The sequence below is a fragment of the Galeopterus variegatus genome, unplaced genomic scaffold (genome assembly GCF_000696425.1).
Source record: "Galeopterus variegatus unplaced genomic scaffold, G_variegatus-3.0.2 Scaffold985, whole genome shotgun sequence".
In the NCBI taxonomy this organism is placed as follows: Eukaryota; Metazoa; Chordata; class Mammalia; order Dermoptera; family Cynocephalidae; genus Galeopterus; species Galeopterus variegatus.
The window spans coordinates 180,574-205,181 of NW_007727096.1; the positions used below are offsets into that span (position 1 = coordinate 180,574).

At 40.3% G+C, this 24,608-nt stretch overlaps 1 protein-coding gene and 1 long non-coding RNA gene across 2 annotated transcripts in view; one reads left to right on the top strand and one right to left on the bottom strand.

Annotated features, from left to right (window-relative positions):
* The window catches only part of NBEAL1 (neurobeachin-like 1), a 173,940-nt gene that overhangs the window by 73,098 nt on the left and 76,234 nt on the right, over window positions 1-24,608 (bottom strand). The window contains exons 18-29 of the mRNA XM_008574031.1: window positions 23,509-23,677; window positions 22,935-23,068; window positions 22,295-22,454; window positions 22,085-22,187; window positions 21,390-21,546; window positions 13,292-13,450; window positions 11,575-11,734; window positions 10,203-10,291; window positions 6,230-6,805; window positions 5,187-5,362; window positions 3,380-3,533; window positions 2,948-3,076 (exon numbers count right to left, since the gene is read on the bottom strand). Coding sequence (XP_008572253.1) covers window positions 2,948-3,076; window positions 3,380-3,533; window positions 5,187-5,362; window positions 6,230-6,805; window positions 10,203-10,291; window positions 11,575-11,734; window positions 13,292-13,450; window positions 21,390-21,546; window positions 22,085-22,187; window positions 22,295-22,454; window positions 22,935-23,068; window positions 23,509-23,677 — 2,166 coding nt within the window. The remainder of the gene's footprint in view (window positions 1-2,947; window positions 3,077-3,379; window positions 3,534-5,186; window positions 5,363-6,229; window positions 6,806-10,202; window positions 10,292-11,574; window positions 11,735-13,291; window positions 13,451-21,389; window positions 21,547-22,084; window positions 22,188-22,294; window positions 22,455-22,934; window positions 23,069-23,508; window positions 23,678-24,608) is intronic.
* On the top strand, window positions 14,987-20,600 carry LOC103591548. Its single transcript, XR_550585.1, has 3 exons — window positions 14,987-15,224; window positions 20,074-20,231; window positions 20,444-20,600. It is a non-coding gene; the product is annotated as an uncharacterized LOC103591548 (long non-coding RNA).

Consider the following 24,608-nt stretch of genomic DNA (forward strand, 5'->3'; position numbering starts at 1 on the left):
TACCAATGCTAATATTCTGGGCTTTTCTGCTATATGTATTTAAAAATAGTTTATATAAAAAGTTGAATATATAGTGCTTTGCTTTTAAAACTTAATATCATGGCATTAAATAAACTTTAAGCTTTCACATTTATTTAAAAGTATAAAGATACTTTTAATGAATAAAAGGTAATTTAGTTGATCATGGCCTTAATGCTAGATACACAGATACCAAATACACACGTTCCCCCCACCAATACTGCATTAGGGTCACCTGAGGAATTACAAAAAATACAGATGCTCTAGTCCCCCATTCTGAATTAATTACTATGGGTGATGCCCTACATAAGTATTTCTGAAAAGCTCTTCTAGATAATTTCATGTGCAGTCAGGGATGAAAATCAATGGCTGAGCTAAGACAACTGAGGAAGTAGGAACCAGGCAAACTGGAGACCGTAGCCTGCATCTAAATGAATGAACCATGCAGTCCTATTTTTGAGGCAAGCTGGGAAATCTTGGTTTTTATATGAAATCTCCTAACATTTAATTAAATACTGGCAATTAATTAATATGTATAAGCCAAATAAAACAAGTTGGCTACCCAGATTCATTTTGCAGGCAGCTCTATTACAATCCCTATAAAGAAAGAGATTTCTGTCCCAGCCTTTAATGTGTACAATCTCAGGGAAATATGCTTTTATTTATGACAGAGTGAAATTAAGCAGGGTAGGGAGAAACGTTTTATGTCACTAGTTACTGTTAGAATCAGTCTTATCTGTAGGTGCTATACTCATTCATTTATTTATTAAATGAGTATTTATAGAGCCCCTACTATGAGACGAGCACTGAATATTTAAAGATGTACTAAACAAAGAGACATTTTGTTTAGGAAAATTTCATTAAAAGAAAAAACAATAAGGGTAACTATGAGTTGAACAAAAAAAAGAGTCCTAACATTTAAAATAAGTAACTACTTGGTATGTCAGCTGAACTGCTTTAATAGTCGTTAGGCTAATGTGAACAAAAAAGCTAAAAAAGCTATCCTCTTTCTATTTCCAGGTGGAGGGAAAAAAAGAATACTATGATGAACATTTATGTGTATAAAGACTGTTCAGAATTTTAGATTATCATCTTAGGACATAGTTTTAGAGTAGAATTACTAGACAAAGACTATAACGATTTTTTAAAGTTCTTAGTTTGTACATTTTCAAATTGCATTAAAAAAGCAATATAATTCAAACTTCCACCATCTGCCTGTCTTTTTTTTTTTTTGTCTTTTTCCGTGTCCGGCAATGGTTCGCAACCCTCAGTGTTGCCCCCGCGCCTCGCTCAGCCAGTGAGCGGGAACCGGTCTGTATGTGGGATCCGAACCCTCGACGGGAGCGCCACCGCGCTTCCCAAGCGGCGCACTAGTGCAGTGCGCCACCGGGCCAGCCCCACCATCTGCCTGTCTTAATGACCATTTTCTTGTTTAGCTTTTCTGCATTTTCCAAGTTTTCCACAATGTGCTCCTTTTATGACGAAGGGGGAAAAACCATATTTTTAAAAAGTTAGTAACATGGGGAAATGAGTTTTATATAATAGTAAGAGAAAGAAAAAGAACACAAAATTACCCAAATATATGATAATTTCAATAATCTGAAAAAATATATTCATAGAAAAAAAATGACAGGAAAGAAATAATATACTAAAATACTAACAGTTGTTTTCTGTTAGTATATGGGATATTGAATAATTTTTTTTCTTTTTATGCAATTATATATTTTTTATGAGCATTGTTACTTTTATGATAAAAAAGAAATATCTATTGAAAACACAATCATTAAATTACTATGTCTTGGGCCGGCCCGGTGGCGTACTGCTACAGTGTGCCGCTTGGGAGCGCGGCGGCGCTCCCGCCGAGGGTTCAGATCCCACATACAGACCGGTTCCCGCTCACTGGCTGAGCGAGGTGAGGGCGCAGCACCGAGGGTTGCGATCCCGTTGCCGGTCCTGGTCCGGTACGGGCACGACACTGAGGGTTGCGATCCGTTGCCGGACACGAAAAAAGACAAAAAGAAAAAAAAAAATTACTATGTCTTTTTAAAATAGGTCAGTCTTAGGTAAGAATTTTAACCTCTCCATGTTCTTATCAATACTATATCTACTTTATGAATACATTAGAAACCAGTCCAACCCCTGACCCTCTGCATCAAATACAAAACTTGCAACATCAAAAAATAAAAAGGACCAGGTAAATAGCGGTGGGATACTTAACAGGACTAAATGCAGTTTCTTGAAAGTATCCAATGCAAATAGAAAAATGACACACTAAAATTCACATGGAACTTTCTCAACCTTTTAAAATTTTAATTTAAAATAGAAATAATAAATATTCCTTGCAACCATATTTTAGTTTTATTTATAAAACCTACCACAATGCTTAGTACTTAGTAAGTAATTGGAGTTAGGTGAATGAAAAAAAAATGAGATAGACTGTAAAACTGTGGATTAGTAAAATAGCAGAAAAAAAATTTCTTTTTGGCTGCTGGCCAGTAGAGGGATCTGAACCCATTACCCAGAAAAAAATTTTGAAAAAAACAATTTAAAAAATAATTTTCCTAAAAATAAGCTCTAAAATGCACATATATGAATAATCTATACAGGTTGTCTAGCACCTAGCTAGCTACAATGAATATAGATAACATGAGTAATATTTTTAACATAAGTTATATGTAAATCCCATGAAAGGAAATCTTAAAATTATATAGTCATAAATATCAGGAAGAATTAATTAATTAGCTGCCTCTTGAGCTCCATTCTGATCTCACAAAACTTCAATTTCAAGTGAAATGATGGATATTTTTTGGAACTATTAAAAAAAATTCAAATACCAAAAAGGCATTAGGCATTATCATTTTAGTTAATTACACAAATAATACCTATGCTGCATGCAAGAATAGAAAACAATGTAGAAGAATTGACAAACCTGCAGATTACCCCTTCCAATGAATCCCAGAAGCAACTGGATCTGAATTTGAGAGAGTTTCACCCATACTGTACTTGCAGAATACCAGACTGACAGACAGTCAAAGAGCAGCACCATATCCTCTAAAAGCTATCACAAAGGAAAAATTGAGAAATAAAAACAGTCAGTTTTATAATTTACTCATGATGAACTTTCCCCAACACTAATACGAATCATAAATACTTCAAAACTAGTGCAATGTTCAGTGCAAAAGCCAAAAGTATCATCCTAGTAATAGCTAACAAAATCTCTGACTATTTACCACATCTTATCCTTGTTTACTGCATCTGATTAAGTATTAACGCTCTAAAAGGGAGGGGGGGGGCAAAATTTCTTTCTTTGAATAAAGTCCTTAACTACCTAAAACATACTTTCAAAGGAATATTACTGTACCTTCTCAGTCCACATGTTTGAATTAACTAGTCCTTCTGACTGCAGAAAGTCCTGTATGATCAGCATGAGTCGGAAGGCGTTTTCAGCAGTTACTGGATTAGTTCTTGCTTCTCTGTTTTCTGTGACTGCCCATTCTAACATCTTCTGTAGTAATCTAAGTATAAAACAAAGTCCCCTTAAAACCATTGTAAGCTTAGAAAGATAGTAAGACATGGGAAAAAATACGAAAACAGTTATTTATTAGTAGCATTGTATCTCCAAAGATACGCTGTCACTGGCAGGTATCATAAGACATTATGGATGGAATTTAATAACAATAGAGTAACTTTTTTTTTTTTTTTTTTTTTTTTTTTTCCGTGTCCGGCAACGGATCGCAACCCTCAGTGTTGCCCCCGTACCGGACCGGGGACCGGCGACGGGATCACAAGCCTCGGCGTTGCTCCCGCACCTCGCTCAGCCAGTGAGCGGGAGCCGGTCTGTACGTGGGATCCGAACCCACGGACGGGAGCGCTGCCGCGCTTCCCAAGCGGCGCACTATCCAGTGCGCCACCGGGCCGGCCTAGAATAACTTTTTAATGTTTGGAGTATCTACCTTTAATATATCTAATACTAAAAGTCAAAGTAAGAGTTACCTATTTTACTTGATTATAAAAAAGCTGGGACAATGATTCATATTCCATTCTCCATGAGACACTTAAAACAGTTTCTTTAAAACTGGAAATTGGGAAGGTTAGGAAGAAAGCCTTATTATGCCTTATAGAGGGCCTAGCTCTGTGGAAAAACAGAGGTAATTTTTCCCTCATATGCTATTGCTATAGGGTCCTATCATCTATAGAGAACCTTAAATGACTTAGAGAAGCAACATTCATGAAAATATTACTCCTTTCCCTTAGCATGTGCCTTGAGTTGAATGTCCCCCCAAAACTCAATTCCCACTGTAACTCTGTTGAGGATGGGAAATCCTATCATGGTAATTGAAAGGTGGGGCCTTGAAGAGGTGTTTAGATTAGAGGACCGTGCAGTAGTGAATGGATTAATAATGGTGGTCAGGGGTGTGGTTCTGAGGGCTTTAAAAGGAGAGCAGTGATACTCTCTCTCTCTCTGCTCTGCCATTTTGCAATTGTGATACTCTGCCGTCACCGAAGCCACCACCAAACAAAGCTTTCACTACATGTGTTCCCTGGACTTTGGACTTCCAGCCTCTGAAACTGTAAGCAACAAATTTCGTTTTCTTTTCTTTTTTTTTTTTTTCCTTTTTGTCTTTTTTCGTGACCGGCAACGGGATCGCAACCCTTGCTGTCGCACCCGCACCGCGCTCAACCAGTGAGCGGACCGGTCTCTATGTGGGATCCGAACCCTCGGCAGGAGCACCGCCACACTCCCAAGCACCGCACTCTACCGAGTGCGCCACCGGGCCGGCCCACAAATTTCGTTTCCTTACAAATCACCCAGTTCCATGTATTTTGTTATAAGCAATAATAACAGACTAATACAGCATAAAAATACCCAAATTTGGACAAGACTGTACAATACAGTGCATCGAATTCTCAGATACAGCAAAAAACAGTTTTAAAAAGGAATCTGTAATCATTTAAAACCCCAATTTATTTAAGAATTAAATCTCACATTGAAGTTACTTTTGGATTTATCTCCAGATCCTACTAAAATGGGAAAAGATTGGAAAATAAACTGAACACAAAAATTCTCCTTTTCTCCCTCTATACCCACTGAATACCGACTAAGTGTTCAATAACTAATATTATTTCAGAATCCTGCCCACTCCAAAAGGAGGGTGAAAATCGCTTACATTAATTTTATTTCATCTGATGGTCGAAGTAGCTCACTGGATATTCCTGGTTTGGTTAGGGCCGAAAATACTTGTCCTCGTTCAATCCAAGTATCATCATCAGCCTTTTCCAGTCCCTTACACATGACATAATTCAAAATATTCGTCAGTAACTGAAGAAGCTCCTCCTCACATCTCTACAAAAAAGATAAAATAATAATAAATTGCAGGGAGGAGTTGTCAAAAGGACATCATAAGAACCAACACGTAAACTGGAAGAGCTGAGCAGCAGCCTCAGAACCAAGGTCTCTCTTTCTCCTAGCCTCCTGCCTCTTGCTCCTCGTTCTACCCCAAAGCAAGTCATAGAAACAGAAATCCTCTTCCCCAAGCCTGATCACAGAAACTAAACCCCTCTCCCCTGAAGCCAGCCATTAAAACTAGAATTATTACTTTAATTATTATCCGCTTTTCTGTCTAGGAGCTGGCCATAAATTCTGTGACCTATTCTTATCTGATAGTAGGTCATAAGACCCTCATTCCAGAGGGGTCCTGCTCTGTATCCCAGAGGAAAGAATGCTACACAGAGAGGCCAAGAGAATATAAACAGACAGGCCTTGCTGAGTTTCCCTACCTCAGTCTACTAGCATTAGATTAGACCTTTTTTGTCCAATCATATTTCTACATGGCTGTCCATTCTTCATCGAGCCCAAGCAAAAAAACAGACAGTTTTCCCTGTACCTGTGGGTCTTCATTCTGAAAGGTCCCACATCATGCAAAACTCTTATTAAATAAATTTGTTATACTTTTCTTAATTTGTCATCTTTGTTATAGGAGTGTCAGTTGTGACCCTTATGATGGGGGAGGAAAGGTATTACACCCTTTCCTCTCTTACATTCTCAAGATACTCAAAATCTAGTGACTTCTAGGTTTCCAAACAAGATCACAAGAGTTAGAATATGGATATAATATGAAACCGTTAACAAATGCTCCCAGAATTCAAAGGATTATAAGTATATAACAGCCATATGAAAATAAAAACAACATTTGAAAAATAAGGAAATTACCTCTTGGCTTTCAAATAAAGAGATATCATCACTAAAGCCCATATCATTTGTGATGCTGCTTTCTTTGTCAGACTGCATAGAAAATGACTTAGTAGACTCTACTGGGGATGGCGTACTAGGCAGGCTATCCGGCATCTGACTCCCACTATCACTCAGTTCACATGGGTCAATTCCACTGAGATCTAAACTCAAATGTGAAGGGTTACTATGCCAGAATTCTTCTTGATTCTCTGATTTGAAAGACAATTCTCCCACAGAGCTATCTTCTTGAAAGAATACTGTGTTTGAGTCTAGAGAGTGTCTATCTTCCAAACTCCACTGATCTGAAGACGCGTTAGCTGAGGCAAAAGAGTTGATTTTTTCCTCATCTGTCTTTTCATCAAATTTCCTCTTAGTATCTTCAGTTGACGTATTTTTATCATTGTCTTTCATTAAAACAGCCCTACTATGCTTTTGAAGAATATTTCCATTTCCAAAATTTGCTTTTAAAAAAAGCCTAACTAAGGTATCTTGCCAACCCACTTGTTGTGATATTTGATGTGCTGCATCTGGCTGGGACTGCAAAATCTGTAAAATCTGCAGAGATTAAGAATACAAAATTCATCAAAAAGCACATAGTACTTCACATCAAAAATAGCCTCTTTTCAGTTATTTTAATGAGAAGTAATTTAATGAGAAACTGTGGAAAGATACTTTCAAAATATTATGTTCATAAATAAATTATAAACTATTTGGAGAACTGACATTGTATTTCCAACTAATCTGCATATTACTCATTGTACAGATTTGCATGTACTAAAATATTTGCTGAAAGATATAAAAGGGAAACTAAAATGACCCTCCACATTCCAAGACACACATTATTAATTTAATTTGGTCAGACCAAACTATAAATAGAATGATGGTATATATAAAATGTAATAAAGCGGTATCATCTCAACTAAATACTTTCCACAAGCCTATGACATTTGTTCAGAAAATACTACTGAACCCCTACCATGTGCCAGGCACTGTTCTAAGGGCTAGTGTTACAGGAGCAAATAGGACACATAAGACACTTTGATAAAACCTGGGTATACCAAGAATAATGTTTCCCATCTTTTTTTTTTTCAGGCAAAGTTAATGACTGCTTTTGCAAAAACATTTTTTTTAACATATGTCTATATTGTACAAACAAAACTAAAATTTGATTCCAAAAAATGAATTCCAAAAAGATAGATGCCACTGCTTAGCTGGAATAAGAAGTTGAAATTAAAGAGTAGACACTGACATGGTGATGTGTATGACCTCTATTATTCAACTGATTTCAATCATTTTGGACAAAAACAAGTTCTTAAAAACTGTCAGAAATTCACTTAAGATCTTTAAGACATTTTTATCACAAAGCCAATAAAATTCTACATAGGTGAAAACAACTTGGGCTCCCAGGGTTTTGAGTATCTCTCTTAACAAAAGTTATAACTTGGACAAATTTCATAGCAGGAGACAAATAATGCTAGTAGAAACTTCAATGTTAATAGTGTTGATGTATGCAGATATAAAAACAATGAGTCACAATACATGTGAAGTTTTTTCTTCACTAACGATATCAATCAGTGACTTACCCTTACTCTATTGGTACAAAATATCAATTTTGTCTCCTTTCAGATTAATCTTTGCTTGACAAAGAAACATTTCATTTCATAACTTTAAAGTTTTCATAAAATAAGACTTATTTTATCTTTATTTTACACACATAAAATGGATAAAAACCAAGCTGCACTGAGAGCTGTTTCTATGTAATTGCACACTGAAGGGAAAGGATCAATTTACAAGATCTGCTTCAAATTCTCAGGGTTAGGTATGCAGGGAATGAGTCACCGTCACACACTTTTTGTAGAAACGTAAACTGGTACAGTTATTTTGATGGACAATATGGCAAAAATCATCAAAATGTAAAATGTGAATACCCTTTGACACAGCAATTCTATTTCATGGAGGATGCCCTATAAATTACCACAAATAAGCAAAGATATACATAAAAAGATGTTCTTCGCAGTTTATAACATGAAAAAACAAGAAACTGTAAATATCAATAAATGTCTATCAAATAACCAGATAAAGGTTAAATGTGTACTAAAGACAGATCATTTTTAAAATACTCATAAACAAATTATTGAAAAAAAATTTCCACAAAGCTCAAAAGATTCAGAAACTCAAAAATATGCTATATGAAGTAGAAATGTCACAATCACTGAAGGTTCCTGATAAAGTAACTATTTTCTGGTAATAAATTTTTGACTCTGGAAAGGGTTTATTTCCAGGAGACCATGTAGGGCTACAAAGAACAAATTCACATGCTGATTTCTTGGGATTACATGAAGTTAACTTCAAAAGGAAATTGTTTATAAAATTATGTCATTTTTAAAATAAGAAAAATTAAAACTTCTATCTGCTGCAAAATACTCAGTACAAAAGTTATTCACCATATAATGATGAAGCCACGTTAAAATATATCTTAGACTTCCAGCCAAGATGGTGGAAGTCACTCTCTCCACAAATCAACCAATTTACAACTATAAAAAAGCAACGACAGGTAAGCTGGGGCTGCTCAGAACTCAGGGGAAGAGGAGGAGAGACCTATAGAGTGCATGAAGGCAGGAGAAGCCATGATGAGAGAGAAAGAAAAGACCACTCTGACCATTTCGAACCCCAGCCACTTCCAGGCTGGAGCTGCCGAGCGCACGGAGCAGGAGCTGGCAAAAGCCGCAGCTGTGCCCTTTGGATGAAGTTGCTTGGAGGCGGCAGGGGAGAAGAGGCCCTTGATGGCCCCTAGGCCAGCAAGACCATTAATAGGGTTCCCATGGACCCACATAGGAGCAAGGATCCACAACAACTGAAAAAAAGGAGCCCCTCAGAGACCGGTGATTCATTGCAAGGGACTGGTGCACAGCCTGTCCTATGGGAAGTGTTTGCAGAATGGGCAGTGGGGCAGATGGGCTCATTGGGAGAACAGTGGTGCACGGCAAGGACAGCTGATCTGCCCCCCAATCAGCACAGGACCGCTCAGAGGTAAGGAATATAGAATTGCATGGGGTGCAGTTTGATGAAAAGACTCAGGCCCAGATCAGAGTTTCTACACAACCCAGGTGCACTGGATTTAACCAGACCTGGAAATACCTATAAAGTCAATCACTAAAACCTGAGTTGCACAGAAAGCCTTCCCTAGAGAATCAACAGCAAAGCAGCAATTTAGCTCAACCACACAGCTCAAGTACTGGTCCCCACAGGAAGTTCCCCCATTTTAGAAATAAGCAAAGGACAACAAATTAGTTCCTGTGCAGAGCTTAAGTGGTGGGAACAGCAAATAATCCAACACAGAACTGAAAGAAAAAAGATAGTACCTGAAACCTGAGACAAACTTTGATATTAACTAGTAAAGGTCTCATTTCACCAAGAATACCTGTAACACCTAGAAGGATCGGAAGTCCCCTGAGCTACCAAGCCAGAAAGCAGGGAGGGTCAGGAGCCTCAGCCAAGCCCCCCCGACACCCACAACTAGTCCTGAGGGTAGGGAATGAGGGCCTCAGCCACACACCCCCAACATGTGCAGCCAGCCCAGCAGTGACCACCAAGCCACAACAGGAAGTGCCCTGGGCTCTCTGGAGCCATGGCCCCCTGACATGTGCAACCAGCCCAGTGGACGACCACCAAGCTAAAGCAAGAAGGGCCCTGGGTTCCCAAGCTGGGGTGTCGGGGGGCAAGGGCTTTTGCCACACCCCCCTGCCATCTGCACCCAGCCTGGCAATGACAAAGCCACTGTTGGAAGTCCCTCAGTCTCCCCTGTGGGAATGAGGGGGTGCTGCAGGCCTCAGTCCTGCCCCTCCTCCTTCTTCCTTATTCCATCTCTCTCCCAACTGCTCCACAACATCCTAGAATGTAAAAAAATAATATTAATAAAATAAAATGGCAATTTAAAAAAAAGTTTACTAACCTTTCTGCAGATGACAACTCTAACATTTACAGATGCTCTGTGAGATATATATACCACAGATAACAGATCTTTAAAATTAATAACAGGATCTATAGTGCGGAAAAAACAAAAAGTTAAAATTAAATTCCAGAGATAACCAAAGAAAGAACTATGGGTATTACACAGGTTCAGTATCCCTTATCTGAAATGGTTTGGACCAAAAGGATTTTGGAATATTTGCATGCACATAATGAGATATTTTGGGGATGAGTAAGTCTAAACATGAAATTCATTTATGTTTCATATATACCTTACACATAGCCTGAAGGTAATTTTATACAATCTTTTAAATAACATTGTGCATGAAACAAATGAGGTCAGGTGTGGAATTTTCCATGTGTAGCCTCATGTTGGCACTTAGAAAGTTTTGGATGTTGGAGCATTTCAGAGTTTGGATTTTCATATTAGGGATGTTCAACCTGTACTTGTAGAAATGTTGAAAAAAACTGTTTTGTTTTAAAATAAAAAATACAAATATGTTCAAATTAAAAAAAATAAGTTTAGAATGTTTGACATCCTCCTGAAGCAACCCTAAATAAGTGCTCATTTCTTTTGACTGCCTGAACATACTGTGCATTCTGCATGGTTCTTACACATTACTTATCTTTTCATGCACATGCCTTGTTTTATCAATGAGACTGTAAACCACTCAAGACAAAGGACCTTATCTTATACCCCAAAACTCCCAGCATCTGGCACAAATTGTACAGTTTGTAGTAAGTACTGGAAAAAAAAAAAAAGAAATAAAAAAGAATATCTGAAATTAGTTTTAATTTTGCCTTTAAGAATTTAAGCTCTTTAAAGAAAAAGAATCATTTGTACATATTTTCTCTCACGTCCTTTTCTTTTTATGTAGACTCAGTTATTAACTTAATCACTCAGTACATAAACATTTACTGAGTAAGGCACTGTGCTATACCCCAGGCAGACAAAAAAACGAAAAGTACATAAGACAACACCCCTCAAAAGCCCTGTTAAACCAAATAACAGGTAGTTTAAAAAGCAACGTGAGAAAGAAGGGGAAAAAAACTTCCTAGAGAAAACATTTTTTTTTCCCCTTTTTGTCTTTTTTCATGACCGGCAACAGATCGCAACCCTCAGTGTCGCACCCGTACCGGCCCGGGACCGGCAACGGGATCGCAACCCTCCGTGTTGCTCCCTGCACCTTGCTCAGCCAGTGAGCGGGAACCGGTCTGTATGTGGGATCCGAACCCTCGGCGGGAGCGCCGCCACGCTTCCCAAGTGGCGCACTGTAGCAGTACGCCACCGGGCCGGCCCGAGAAAACATTTCTTAAATGTATAAATGTATTAGTACTATCAGCTGTAATCATACCTGTATTTATAATTTGATTGGTGAGGTTTTCAATGAGAGAAGTATTAACAGGTGCTTCATTTAGAAGGAGTCCCAATCCTGAGTAGCCAACTTCCCTGAGTCGAATACGTTGTTTATTACGTTCGTAAACGTTGGTACATTTCAACATTTGTTCCATAACCTGGTCATGACAAGTAATATATTCTTCTCAGTACAGACAACTAAGAACAGTATGACACTTAGGTTAATACTGAATAAAATATTATTGTATATTGCTTTTGGAGCATCATTTAATTCTGTAAGTATTAAAAAAAAACCCCAGCACTAATAGGAAGGAGCACTCCATATTACACTATCAAAAAATGGATTAAAGAATAAATTAGACTAAAGTGCATCTGAATCTGAGTAATTAATATGTTTAAAACTCAGTTTAAATATGACAAACGGAAGAGAAATAATTTAAGTTTTTCTTTCTTAATATACAAGGCTACAAACCATGTAGCTTCCAAGAGGAACAAAAGTGTGTTAAGACCCCTCTGGATCAATCTAGTAATCCATTTATGTAACTGTTATCAAAACAATATTCAAGGACAAGGAAACATTTCTGAAGCAACCCATCCATATGCTAAAACTGGGGACTGAATTAGTCACCCCTTGCTTCTTGAAGTGAGATCAACATTTTTCGAGCAAAATACTGGAACCTTATATGGGAACGGTAATCTTGGCAGGATAATATCATGAACAATCCCTGCAAGGTCATTTTTAAAGAAATAACATTTTGGTTTATTATTATTATTATTATTATATTTTTGTGTCTGGCTGGTACAGGGATAGAACTCTGGACCTTCATGTTATCAGCACCACGATCTAACAAACAGAGCTAACCAGCTCCATAAAGGAACCCTCGTGAGGGCAGATGCTTTAAAGAGCAGCCTCAAGCCGCCACCATAATCAAATAAAGAGAGAGACCATGCAAGACCTTTTTTACTGCACCATTGTTTTCCAGAGTTTAGGGATTAAAAAAAAAGGGAATCCAAACATACTTGGACTTTATATGTAACTCTAGCAATATAAGAACAAGAACTGTCACCAGCCAAATAGGCATAATAAACAGGAGAATACCTTGTGAAAACAAAACATATTTGGCAGTTGAAATATGACTGACTCCTCTACTTTTAGTTAACAAAAAGATGGAGTGGGTGCTTCAGCAAAAATTCAAAGTTTTGAGTATTTAGGATAGCTTAATAAAATATATTTTATATGCTTTGATAAGTTACTAATCTCTCTGGCCTCAGTTTCTTCATCTGTAAAATAGGGAAACTAATAATACCCACTTCATAAAGATGTTGCAAGTATTAAGGAAGTTAATATATGAGCAGAACCTAGTGCCTGACATACAGTGGGTGCTGCATAAGGTTAGCTATTATTATTCACTGTCGAAGTGTTCTGAATTGCCACATAGACCCACCATAAATCAAAAAGGAGATGAAAGGTTTTATACTGAGGATAATATGACAAAGCAGATATTCCACTGAGATGATTTATCAGGTTACAATACAATTAATTTTTTAAATGTGCAACCAACTAAAACATTAAAAATATATAAAAATAAACTGAATAACTTAAAATTAGAAATGAATATGAAAAAATAATTTACAGTCATAGAATGTATGTTGCAAGCAAATTCATATACCCACAAATGCCCCCAAATATCAAGATGCTTAAGAAATGTTTGTACCTTAAAAATGATTTCTCTTAGCCTGTCAGAGTACTTCTGATTTAAGAGCAAGGCATAAAGTATGTCAGCATTTCCTGGTTCAAACAGCAGTAAGAAAAGCTGACCTCTAGTTGGGCTGGTACGTAGGAGACTCAAGAGTACATCCAAAATTCCAAAGAGCTTTTAAAAATAAACAACACAATAAAAATAAACAAACAAATAAATAAATAAATAAAATTAAACAACACAAAACGAACTGTACACACTCATATATACAAGCACAAATAAAGTCATAAGCCACAAAACAGTTATTTAACTAAATCCTACATATGCTAATGTTTTAATTTAACTGCATTATCTGATGTCTTCTGAACCAGTCCTGCTTTTTCCCTCTGACATGCTTTTGACTTACTCTATTTCCTTCTGTATATCCTCTCACTAACCATATTCACTTAATGAAACCGTACCTACCCTGCTTTGTCTATATGAAAAGGCATCTCTTCCATAAAGCCTTTCCTGGTCTCCTCAACTTGTAAAACCCTCCTATGAAAAACCTCATAGAATTCTATCTCTCTTATAGACATTATCATACTCTTCTTGATTTCATAGTTATTTGTAAACCTCTCTTACTGACCCCTACCCTCATTAGGCTACAAGTAAGAATGCATCTAATATTATTCTGTGTATATAGTAAGTTCTCAAAAAATAACGCTTTGACTGAACTAAGAAAATATCTTTGGCAATGAATCTTAGACACAGCTATCATGAAATAAGATAGCTATTCATCATTCTAAATAAAGAGAAGCCTTTAAAGCAGTACAACCTAACAGGACAATAGCTTAAGTTAACTCATCTATATAATACCCATTATAAAGTCATGTTCCATCAAATCACAATGAATACTGCTTATAGAAGGCAAAATATTTTAGCCAAAATATATTAAAGCTGCTCAAATTTGTGGTATTCACAGCATTACACAGAAAGCACAGAAACAGCGGTAAATACACTCGGGTTCTTCTGTGTTTTATCAGCTGTGTGATGTTTTAAGTTAAGTCACCTAATCTCTCTGAACATGTATTTCCAAAAGTATAAATGGGAAGAGTAACTCCTAGTCCGAATACTTTATATCAGTGTTTCTCAAATTTTATCATGTGCACCAGAATCACGTGGAGGGCTTGATTCAATAGGTGAACCAGTAATATGTTTGCCTTTCTAACAAGTTCCTAGGTAAAGCTGGTCAGGAACCATACATTAGAACCATTTCCTTTAAAGAGTATTTCTGAGGATTAAAAGGGATAATGTGTATAAAAGTATTTTTTAAATAAACACATATTCACAATTTACTCTTTATGCAACATTTTTACGAACCTATATTATGTTAAAATTTATGTTAGAAATCTACCCAGTAACTTTGATGATAAGTAAATACACACCATTAAGACTATGAAAATAGGCTTCAGAAGTGCCAAAGAAACTATTTCTGTAGGGACCCCATGGGCACCTGAACAGGGACACACCCTAACAATATGGTGCCCTTCCGGGTTCTTCTCCACAGTAAACAAGCCTGTCGGTGCCAAAACCCAAGCCCATCCATGCCAAACCTCAGCCAGTCACAGGTCAAGGCTCACCTCCTGCCCAGCCCCGTCCAATCAGCTACCGCCCCGTCCACCCCCTATCCAACCCCGGAACGCAGCTCCCTATAAATGTACACGCAGTCCTTGAATAAAGCGGAACTTCTCTGGCGAACTGTCAGCTCGGGTCCTGTCGCCTTATCAGCTTGGGTCCGTCCGCCCTTTCATTGGTGCCGAAACCCAGGAAGAGTTCACCCGGCGCCAGGGGACTCCTTCCTCGGACCTCCTCGGACTCCTCCACGACCCCCCTGGGACTGACGGTCCGCCCTAGTCCATTTTCTCCGGCTCTGGCTTCCTTCACCCAACACCGGCTCATCCGTTAGGTAAGCCCCCTTTCCTTTTGTCAGGCTTGTAGATTATTTAAACCTTCACCCTAATCACATTCCCCCGGCCCCAGCTTTGACACGTCCCCGGCCCCGGAGGCTGAACCTCCCATTCCTCCCTCTCTCTTTCTCTCACTCCTTTTAACCTTCCTCTTTCCTGGGTTTATCCTTGAACCCATCTAACCTTCCTCCTACCGGGTCCAGGACCCGCCATCCGTAAAACCCTAGCGCGCTAGGTCCCTCCGGCTCCTCCGGCATTTTGCCTGAGGGTAGCAAGGGTCTAGGTGACAACCTACACCCCCTTCCCTCCTGGGTTCCTGGAACCCATCTCCTGAGAACGGCACGACTTATTGGGGACGCCCTCTGAGCTCTGTCCCTCTCATCCGGCTGGAGGGCTCATACTAATCCTCCTCCTTTTAAAACTTCTCTCTCTCTCTCTCTCTCTAATCCTCTTCAGAATGGGAGCTTCCGCCTCCTCCCTCTGGGGTGATTCACCCTTACAATGTCTCTTAAACAACCTTACCAACCTATCTCTCAAGCCTGACATTAAACCCACACTCCTCACTGAATTTTACACACAAAAATTGGCCTTATTATCCCTTAGATAACCAAAATAAGTGGCCCCTGAGGGCACACTTGATCCCAACATTCTCCGGGACCTTCTTAACTACTGCCGGTGCCTGAGAAAGTGAAAAGAGATTCCATATGTGGAGGCTTTCCGCCTGCTTGCCCAAAATCTCTCTCTCTGTCTCACCTGTTCTCCTTTCTAGGTTCTTCTTGCTTCCAAACCCCCTCCATCCTCACTGCCTCCACTACCCCCTCGGCACAGGTCTCCTTTTCCTGTAACTCCCTCTGCTTCCCAACCCCCCTCAGTTAACTCCGCTCCATCTGCCTCCTGCGCCCAGCCGGCCGCCGGTAAACAGCCTTGGTCTCCGGGGCAACCGCCATGGGGTGAAGGGCCCCCCCTAGTCAGCGTGTTCTCCCTCCTGCCTCTTCCTCCCCTGTTTCTTCCAGCCCTGCTTCGCCACCATTTCCTGTCCCCCAACCCCCACATGATCCACATTGGGATTACAACACGCCACAGGAAATTCAGGCCAGAGACCACTTTAGTTCCTGCCTCCTGGCCGGTCTCAAAAAGGGCTGCCCACAAAGTTGTTAATTTCCAAAGAGTCCAAAATGTTCTCAAAAGAAAAAAAACTAGAACCAGGCCTAATACTCCCCAAACTAAAATCTCCCTAGACTGAAATTTTATCAGTGGCCTTCAAGGTCTTTCATAATAGGGAGGAGGAAAAATACTTGGCCGACCTCCAAATGCTGGCCAAAGTAATTACTCAGCCTTCACAAGAAGCGAGCCCAGGGTAACTATTGTCGTGGATGGCCAACCCGTCTCCTTCCTCCTGAACACAGGAGCCACTTTCTCGGTCTTAAAGGAGTTTCAGGGCCTAACCACACTTAACATTTCCCCTATAGTCGGAGTAGGAAAAAACATATATACCCCCGCAGAACGCCTCCACTAACTTGCCATATTAAAGGCGTTCCTTCTCCTTTTTCCCACTCATTTCTGGTGATGCCTCAATGTCCTGTCCCTCTATTAAAAGAGATATTCTCACCCAGTTACATGTTTCCATCTCTATATCCCCATCCTCCTCCTCCGTAGCCTCATTCCTTTTAGCCCTCATTTCCAGCCTAGCGGAATACTTTAGAGCACAGATCCCAAATTACTTTTTATTGGCCTGCCCACTGTATGCCCTTACAAAAAGAGACGAAAATAAATCCCTATCATCTTAAATAGATAAGCCATTCCAAAAACCCCGCCAGGCCCTTGTCGTGGCCCCTGCTTTACACCTGCCTGACCTCACTAAACCCTTCTCCCTTTACGTACATGAAAGGGACAGACAAGCCTTGGGTGTGCTAGGACAAACATATGGCCCCTCCTTCACCCCAGTAATATACTTGTCCAAACAACTAGATCCTACTGTCCGGGGCTGGGCTCTCTGCCTTCATGCAGAGTCTGGGGAGGGAGCACCATGCCAGTGCCTGGGGCTGCAGCGGGCGGCCCAGGTGGGCTCCATGACTCTGGTCCTGAGCCCTTTACAGATGGGGAGACTGAAAACAGGACAAAACAACCCAAGAGGCTCCTCCAGGCCTGGTGAGCCCTGGCCTGCACGTGTGGATGACCCCGGGACGGGGCGGGGCCAGGCACCCAGCGCGCGCGGCCTGCTGGGACCTGTATACTAGCACAAGGCCTCCCAAGTTATTTCCTGGTTAGCTTTATTAGTTTCCAGGCCCAGCTGCCAAAGTGAGACTGGACAACGATGACTTGGTGAACATAACACACCTCGGGCAGGTATGACGGGACAGTGTGCTAGAAAAAGTGGGGGATGGGGTGGCCAACAACTCATTCACAAGCTGAGGTGTCCCAGGACCTTGGGATCCTTGCAGATGCCTGCCATGGGACACGGCTGCCTCCAAATCCCATGAGATGTGGCAAGCCCAGGCCAGTGCTGGGGGAGGAGTCCAGTCTCTGTAGCCCCAGTGCAGGTCTACCTTCACACCTTCATACCACAGTTCTCTGAATATCTTGGAAATCTGCCAGTCTGGCTGCCTTCCAAAAGGAGACATTTCCCAGGCATGGATAAGCCCCAGTCCTCACCTGTAGACCTCAGCAATGAGAGGACATGTACCTAGGAGACCCTCGTACACGTGGGTACTGTAGAGACCAGGTCCACTATTTTAGGAGTCTGACTTGAGCTCTGAACATTGCTGGGGGCAGGTTGGAAGGACAGTGAGGACTTACTCTCCTCTGAGATGCCCAAGGGTACCAAGAGAGCTGGAAAGAGACTGGCCTCTAGTAAAACCCCACCTGGGAAGGGGTCTGAAGCCCTGAGGGGGCTCCTCGGGGGTAAGGACCTGTCTCCACAACAGCAGCCACAACAGGGGCTAGCCATGACATGGGCCTGGCCACCCTCCTCCTGGCCATGACACTACTTCAGGTGGCCACACAGGTGGCCGGTGAGGGCTAAGTAGACGATGCCACTGCCCAGGTCATCCCTGAGGGGGCCTGTGACCTGTTCTGGGACAAACAGGGGCTTCTGCCTGTCCTCCCCCTTTACTGCTAGCTCCAGACTCTCCCACAACTCAAGGTAATTGCTTAGCGGACCAAACGACATGATTGGTCGCCACAGAGGGCCGTAACACCCCAGATGCTGCACTCCTTCCTCTCCTACCAGATACCACAGACAACCCTGCTCCAACACCAGATGATAAATCTTCTTTTTTCCAGCTTCTCCATAATTTATTCCACTCAAACCCTCGAAGTCTAACACTCTTTCTCCAAACTTTCTTTCCTTTAACTTCAACAGACAAAGCTCTTCTACAAAAATCTCTCACAATTGCTCCATCTGCCAACGTACCAACCCTAACACTCCCTTAAAAGCCAAACTGTATCCCTCACATCAAGCTAGGGGTAATGTCCTTGCCACAAACTGACAGATCGATTTCACCCACATGCCTCCTGTTAAACGTCAACAATATCTCCTAGTTATGGTGGATACCTTTTCCGGGTGGATAGAGGCCTTCCCCACCACTAACAAAAGGCCACTACTGTGGCTTCTATACTCCTCTCCCAAATTATCCCAAAATTTGGAATGCCCTCTTCCATACAAACGGACAACAGTCCAGAGTTCACTTCTCAAATAATACAAAATTTATCTCAGGCCCTCTCCCTCCCTTGGCACTTACACTGTCCTTACCGGCCCCAGGCCTCAGGAAAAGTTAAATGCGCCAACAGGGCTCTAAAAGACATCCTTACTGAACTATCTCTGGAACTTCACCTTGACTGGACCCACCTTTTACCCCTAGCCTTGTTCAGACTCAGGGTCCTCCCGAAGAAACCTTCAAACCTCTCCCCTTTCGAAATTATGTATGGGAGGGCCGGCCCGGTGGCGCACTGGAGAGTGCGCCGCTTGGGAGTACGGCGGCACTCCCACTGAGGGTTCGGATCCCATGTGGAGACCGGTTCCCGCTCACTGGCTGAGCACAGTGCGGGCGCAACACTTAGGGTTGCGATCCCGTTGCCGGTCAGTAAAAAAGACAAAAAGGAAAAAAAAAAAAAAGAAATTATGTATGGGAGGTCCCCTTTACCTCCAGGGATCATCCCTAAACAAAAAACCATACCCTCCAACCTAGCTATCCCGTTACTCTCCCATCTTTGAGCTAAACTCTAAAAACACCAAGATTGGCTATTGCCTAATCCTACCTCCTCCCAAAACACCTCCACAGTACACCCTGGGGATTTAGTATTCTACACCTCCCCAGAGCTACGAGGTCCTTTAACTCCTAAGTGGGAAGGCCCTTGCCTAGTCATTCTTTACACTCCCACAGCTGCCAAGCTTTCCCTACCAAACAACCAAGTAACTCCATGAATCCATATCTCTAGGTTAAAACCCTGCTTCCTGACCTCACCAATGGATCCCACAGAACCTACGCGTGACCTGCGAGTTCAGGACACACCCTTTCAAAACTAAAACTTTTACCTGCACTCTAACCCCCTCAAACTCCGTTTATCCCGACTCCCAAGTCTCCCTCCATTACAGGAACAATGACCGCTCCCGTTAACATTATCCCGTTTCTCTTACTGTGCCTAGTAGGTGTTTCTAAATCCCCGTACGTTTGGCAGTTCATGGTACAAGAAACTTATACAGAAAAACAAGGTAAGACCACCAAACTACTGCCTTCCACAGCAGACTGTTCTGTAGCTGGATGCCAAAGGGCCATTACCATCCCCCTTACAGGGAGTAAACTAACCTCTCAATCCCCCCGCCTATATATATGTTTTATCTTTAACCAGACTCAACCTTCTTGCCGCTGGTGGCCAGAAACTTATGGGAGATGCCTGTACTGGTCATACAAAATTCACAACCCACTTATAAATCCAGGGGGCCGGATACTTCAGCACGGCACACAGGACACGCTCCAACTTGCCATCAGTGACCCCTGGGACTCCAGGTGGGCTAAAGTAATTATTGGATCTTTCTACTGCAGTGCCTTGGTCAATTCTCGCCCTTGCAGACAATTTAAAATCACCCACACATATGTCCCCATAAAAGATCCTGTTTCATTATCTGCTGTACATACTCACATTTCTTAATAAAAAAAAAACCCTTTCCTCAGAGAAAAAACACCGCCAACCAGCTAAAACTGTTATCTTCCTTAACTAGACTTTCAACCAGCTTTTACTCAGGAACTACCAGCTCCTGGCCACCGAGGATCCTGCCTGCTCTCCACCAGACCAGCTAATCTGCTGTTAAAATGGACCTGCCTCATCGATGGTCCCTGTTCCTGAAAGTTTTGGCCGTGGATGCCTGGATGCTCTCCCCTACAGCCTCCTGCACACACTGGACTCAACAAATCACCGACCTGTGGCTTCAGGGAACCTTTCTAGAGTTCTCCCCCTTCAAAATTATCTTATTCTCTACCCTCTTTTGGGTCCTGTTACAAAATCCCCAATCTCCTCCTCCCAATTCCTCTTCCCCTACAACGCCCCTCTACAGCAGGAAGTAGTTCGATGATTTCGGCAACCCACTCCCCACAATAGAGGAAAAAGGGAGGAATGTAGGGACCCTGTGGGCACCTGAATAGGGACACACCCTAACAATATGGCGCCCTTCCGGGTTCTTCTCCACAGTAAACAAGCCTGTCGGTGCCAAAACCCAAGCCCACCCATGCCAAACCTCAGCCAGTCACAGGTCAAGGCTCACCTCCTGCCCAGCCCCGTCCAATCAGCTACCGCCCCGTCCACCCCCTATCCAACCCCGGAACGCAGCTCCCTATAAATGTACACGCAGTCCTTGAATAAAGCGGAACTTCTCTGGCAAACTGTCAGCTCGGGTCCTGTCGCCTTATCAGCTCAGGTCCGTCCGCCCTTTCAATTTCCACATGCTACATTTTCCAGCTAACTAAAAAATTAAATTACACTGCCATCTATTTTATTAAACTTTCAGTTAGAAGACAAAATTTACTTCTTGAACTGCACAATATTGTATGTGACACTACACTCATTTTACTCTTAAAATGTTTAATTATACAAATACGTAAGTTTATAAGAAGATGTTATAGCAACATAAATGTTAAAAGGAAAAAATAGATTTATCTCGGGCATAATACCTGTTCTTCTTCATTAGTAGCAGCTATGTAACCCATAATACTTTGTATCTCTTCATGAGTTCCACCTTTGCACAGAAAATATTTAATTAGTCCATACAAAGAAGTCCTTATTGTGCGAATATCATCTACAGATAGCTCATTATATTTACAACCACTCCTGAAAGAAGAAAACAAAGGTGCAAGAAATAAAATTTGAATTTTTACATTTTTATATTTTTTATGTAAAAGAATTCATAGTTTAAAAAAATCTTACCATGTAATTATTAGAATTCATAGTAACTTTGGCTTCTTTTAGAAAAATCTCATGAAGTGTTTCAGTGACAAAAATTAAAAATACTAAAACAGATTACATTTATACAATACTCACTATGTAGCAGGGCTTTAAACATTATTACTCATTTAATTTAATACTCAAAATCACCATGAGGTGATAGTTTTATTATCTCCTTTACACAGATGAGGAAATTCAAACACAGAGAACTTGCGTAATCTGCCTACAGCTAGCTGCACAATTAATGAAACCAAGTTTCAAAGCCAATATATGTGATCCATTGTTTATCATTTTAATCTCCACACTATCCTGCCTCTGTGAAGTTAAAGTATAGTAGAATTGTTGTAAAGAGAAAATCTACACGTTCCAATCAAGTAGCAGACAAAAAACAACATATCAAATAGAAGGAGCAAGGACACCATACCCATAATAAATCCTAAGTGTATCTAGGAGAAACTGTACGCCATACTTCTTTCGGAAAAATCTCCTGCTGTCTTTAATGATGGTCGAAAGATACTGTATATGACCTAAAATGTAAAGTTCACTCATAAATAATATATCTAAAATAAATTCGCATAGGTTGTTAGAAATGTCTAAAAAGACTATAAAATTTTATCTAACAGCCTGCTCTCACCAATTCGAAAGGGAAAATCTCCACGGTTCCAAATACGGAAGTCAAAAAGTAAATACTGATACATTTGTTGCAGAAGCTGCATATTTTTCTCTAATGATACCTGTTCAATTAGTAATTGAATTGCCATCAATACGTTAACATCCATCAAAGTGCTTGGCAGCTGAAATCAAGCAGAAGAGGGTTCCATACAGTTCAGTTTTAATAATTGTCATTAAGCTATCTTTTCAAATCTTTAATTCAGAACATTTACTAAATATAAAAATATAAAAATCTAGGTCAGAAAAATATAAACAAACTAAACACTAATTTTTCTGTTGTAAAACTAGAACATATTCTCCTAATGTCATATTCCTAAAACTGAGTCTTACGTTTCTCAAATATCCCAAATGCCAAAACTAATAAACAAAGTCATATACATCCAAAATTATACACTCTTACATAAAATAAGTAATTCTTGTATAAGATGATTCCATAAAAGCTTTTAAAGCTGCCTGTGAAACAAATTATATCCATTAATATAACTGAAACTGTAAGAAGGAAATCTTTAAAAATACATTTATTTAATAGGAAAAGAAAAACCCCAACACCAACTGCTAATTACAATCATCAGCTACAACAACACAATGTTAGACTGGCTCACCTTCTGAAGTAAAGCACCAAGAGTAGCAACTCCATGGGAGTGAACAAGATTGTCCTGGTTGACAGGATGTCTCTGAATAAAGTGTTTCACAATTAAGATAAATGTTGCAACCAGATTTCTCTCTAGTCTTGACTCTGTGGGATCCGGAACATGTCATTATCATAATAACTCTAATCACTTTTAAATCACATTTTCTATGTATTAATGCATATTGTAACAAAGAAGAAATCTGGTTCAGCAGTGTGCTTCCAAGGCTCACTCGTACAGCAGAATCAGAAAAAGCAGCAATTGCATATTGTATACTTAAATGCACATGTAAATACTTTCTCTACCACAAATTTAACAATGCGGTCATATTTCCACTAAGGTTATAAAGTAAGGATAGTCAAGAGTAAAACCAACATGTTTAGTTTTGGGACCAAGGTGTTATAAACTTTCTGAAATATATTACTGAAATTAGAGATAGCTGCTATAGCTAGAAATAATTTTCTTCCTAACTGTGGTAAGACACTTTATTTTTCAATTAAGTCTCAAAATTTTCAATGACGATTTTGTGTTAATTTCATCTTAATACCTGATGCCTTTGTGGAGGTCAAGAGCATCCAATCTCCTTCTACAGGTGTTATCAATTCAGGAACTGTGTTTTCATTTATTCCTTCATGAATCTGTCCTTCACTAGAGTGGCTGATTTGTTCCAATATAGGAAAGAGTACATTTAATCCACCTATGCAGTTTATGATATCCTGAAAAGAAAATTATAATTTTTTTATCTTATAAAACAAGGGCAATTTTGTCATTTAATATCCACAGAGCACGTATAAAGTTACAGTCTGCTAAATAAACCTTTAAGCAATGTATAGAACAGGTGAAGCTGAAGGAAGCATTTTACATGGGAAGATGCTTGCGTGGGAACAGCAGCCTCAAGTGTCACCATAATCAATACTCAGGAGAGAGTATGCAAGACCATTTTTATTTTTTTTTATTTTTTATTTTTTATTTTTTTTTGTCTTTTGTCTTTTTCCGTGTCCGGCAACGGATCGCAACCCTCAGTGTTGCCCCCGTACCGGACCGGGGACCAGCAATGGGATCGCAACCCTCGGTGTTGCTCCCGCGCCTCGCTCAGCCAGTGAGCGGGAACCGGTCTGTATGTGGGATCCGAACCCTCGGGTGGGAGCGCCCGCCGCGCTTCCCAAGCGGCGCACTTATCCAGTGCGCCACCAGGCCGGCCCGCAAGACCATTTTTACCACACCTTTGTTTTCCAAAGTTTAGGGATCAAAAACATAGGCAATCCAAACATACTTGGACTTTGTAATGTAATTCTAACGGTATAAGAACAAACAACTGTCATCAGCCAATTAGGCATAATAAACAGGAGAATACCTTGTGAAAACAAAATGTATTTGGCAGTTGAAATATGACTGATGACTCTACTTGTAGTTAACTAAACGATGGAGTGGGTGCTTCAGCAAAAATTCAGTGTTTTGAATATTTTGGATACCTATATAATACATTCTATATTCTTTGATAAATTTCTAATCTCTCTGGCTTCAGTTTCTTCATCTATAAAATGGGGATACTGATAATACCCACTTCATAAAGTTGTTACAAGGATTAAGTAAGCTAATACATCAAAAGTGCTTAGTGCCTGACATACAGTGGATGCTGTACAAGAT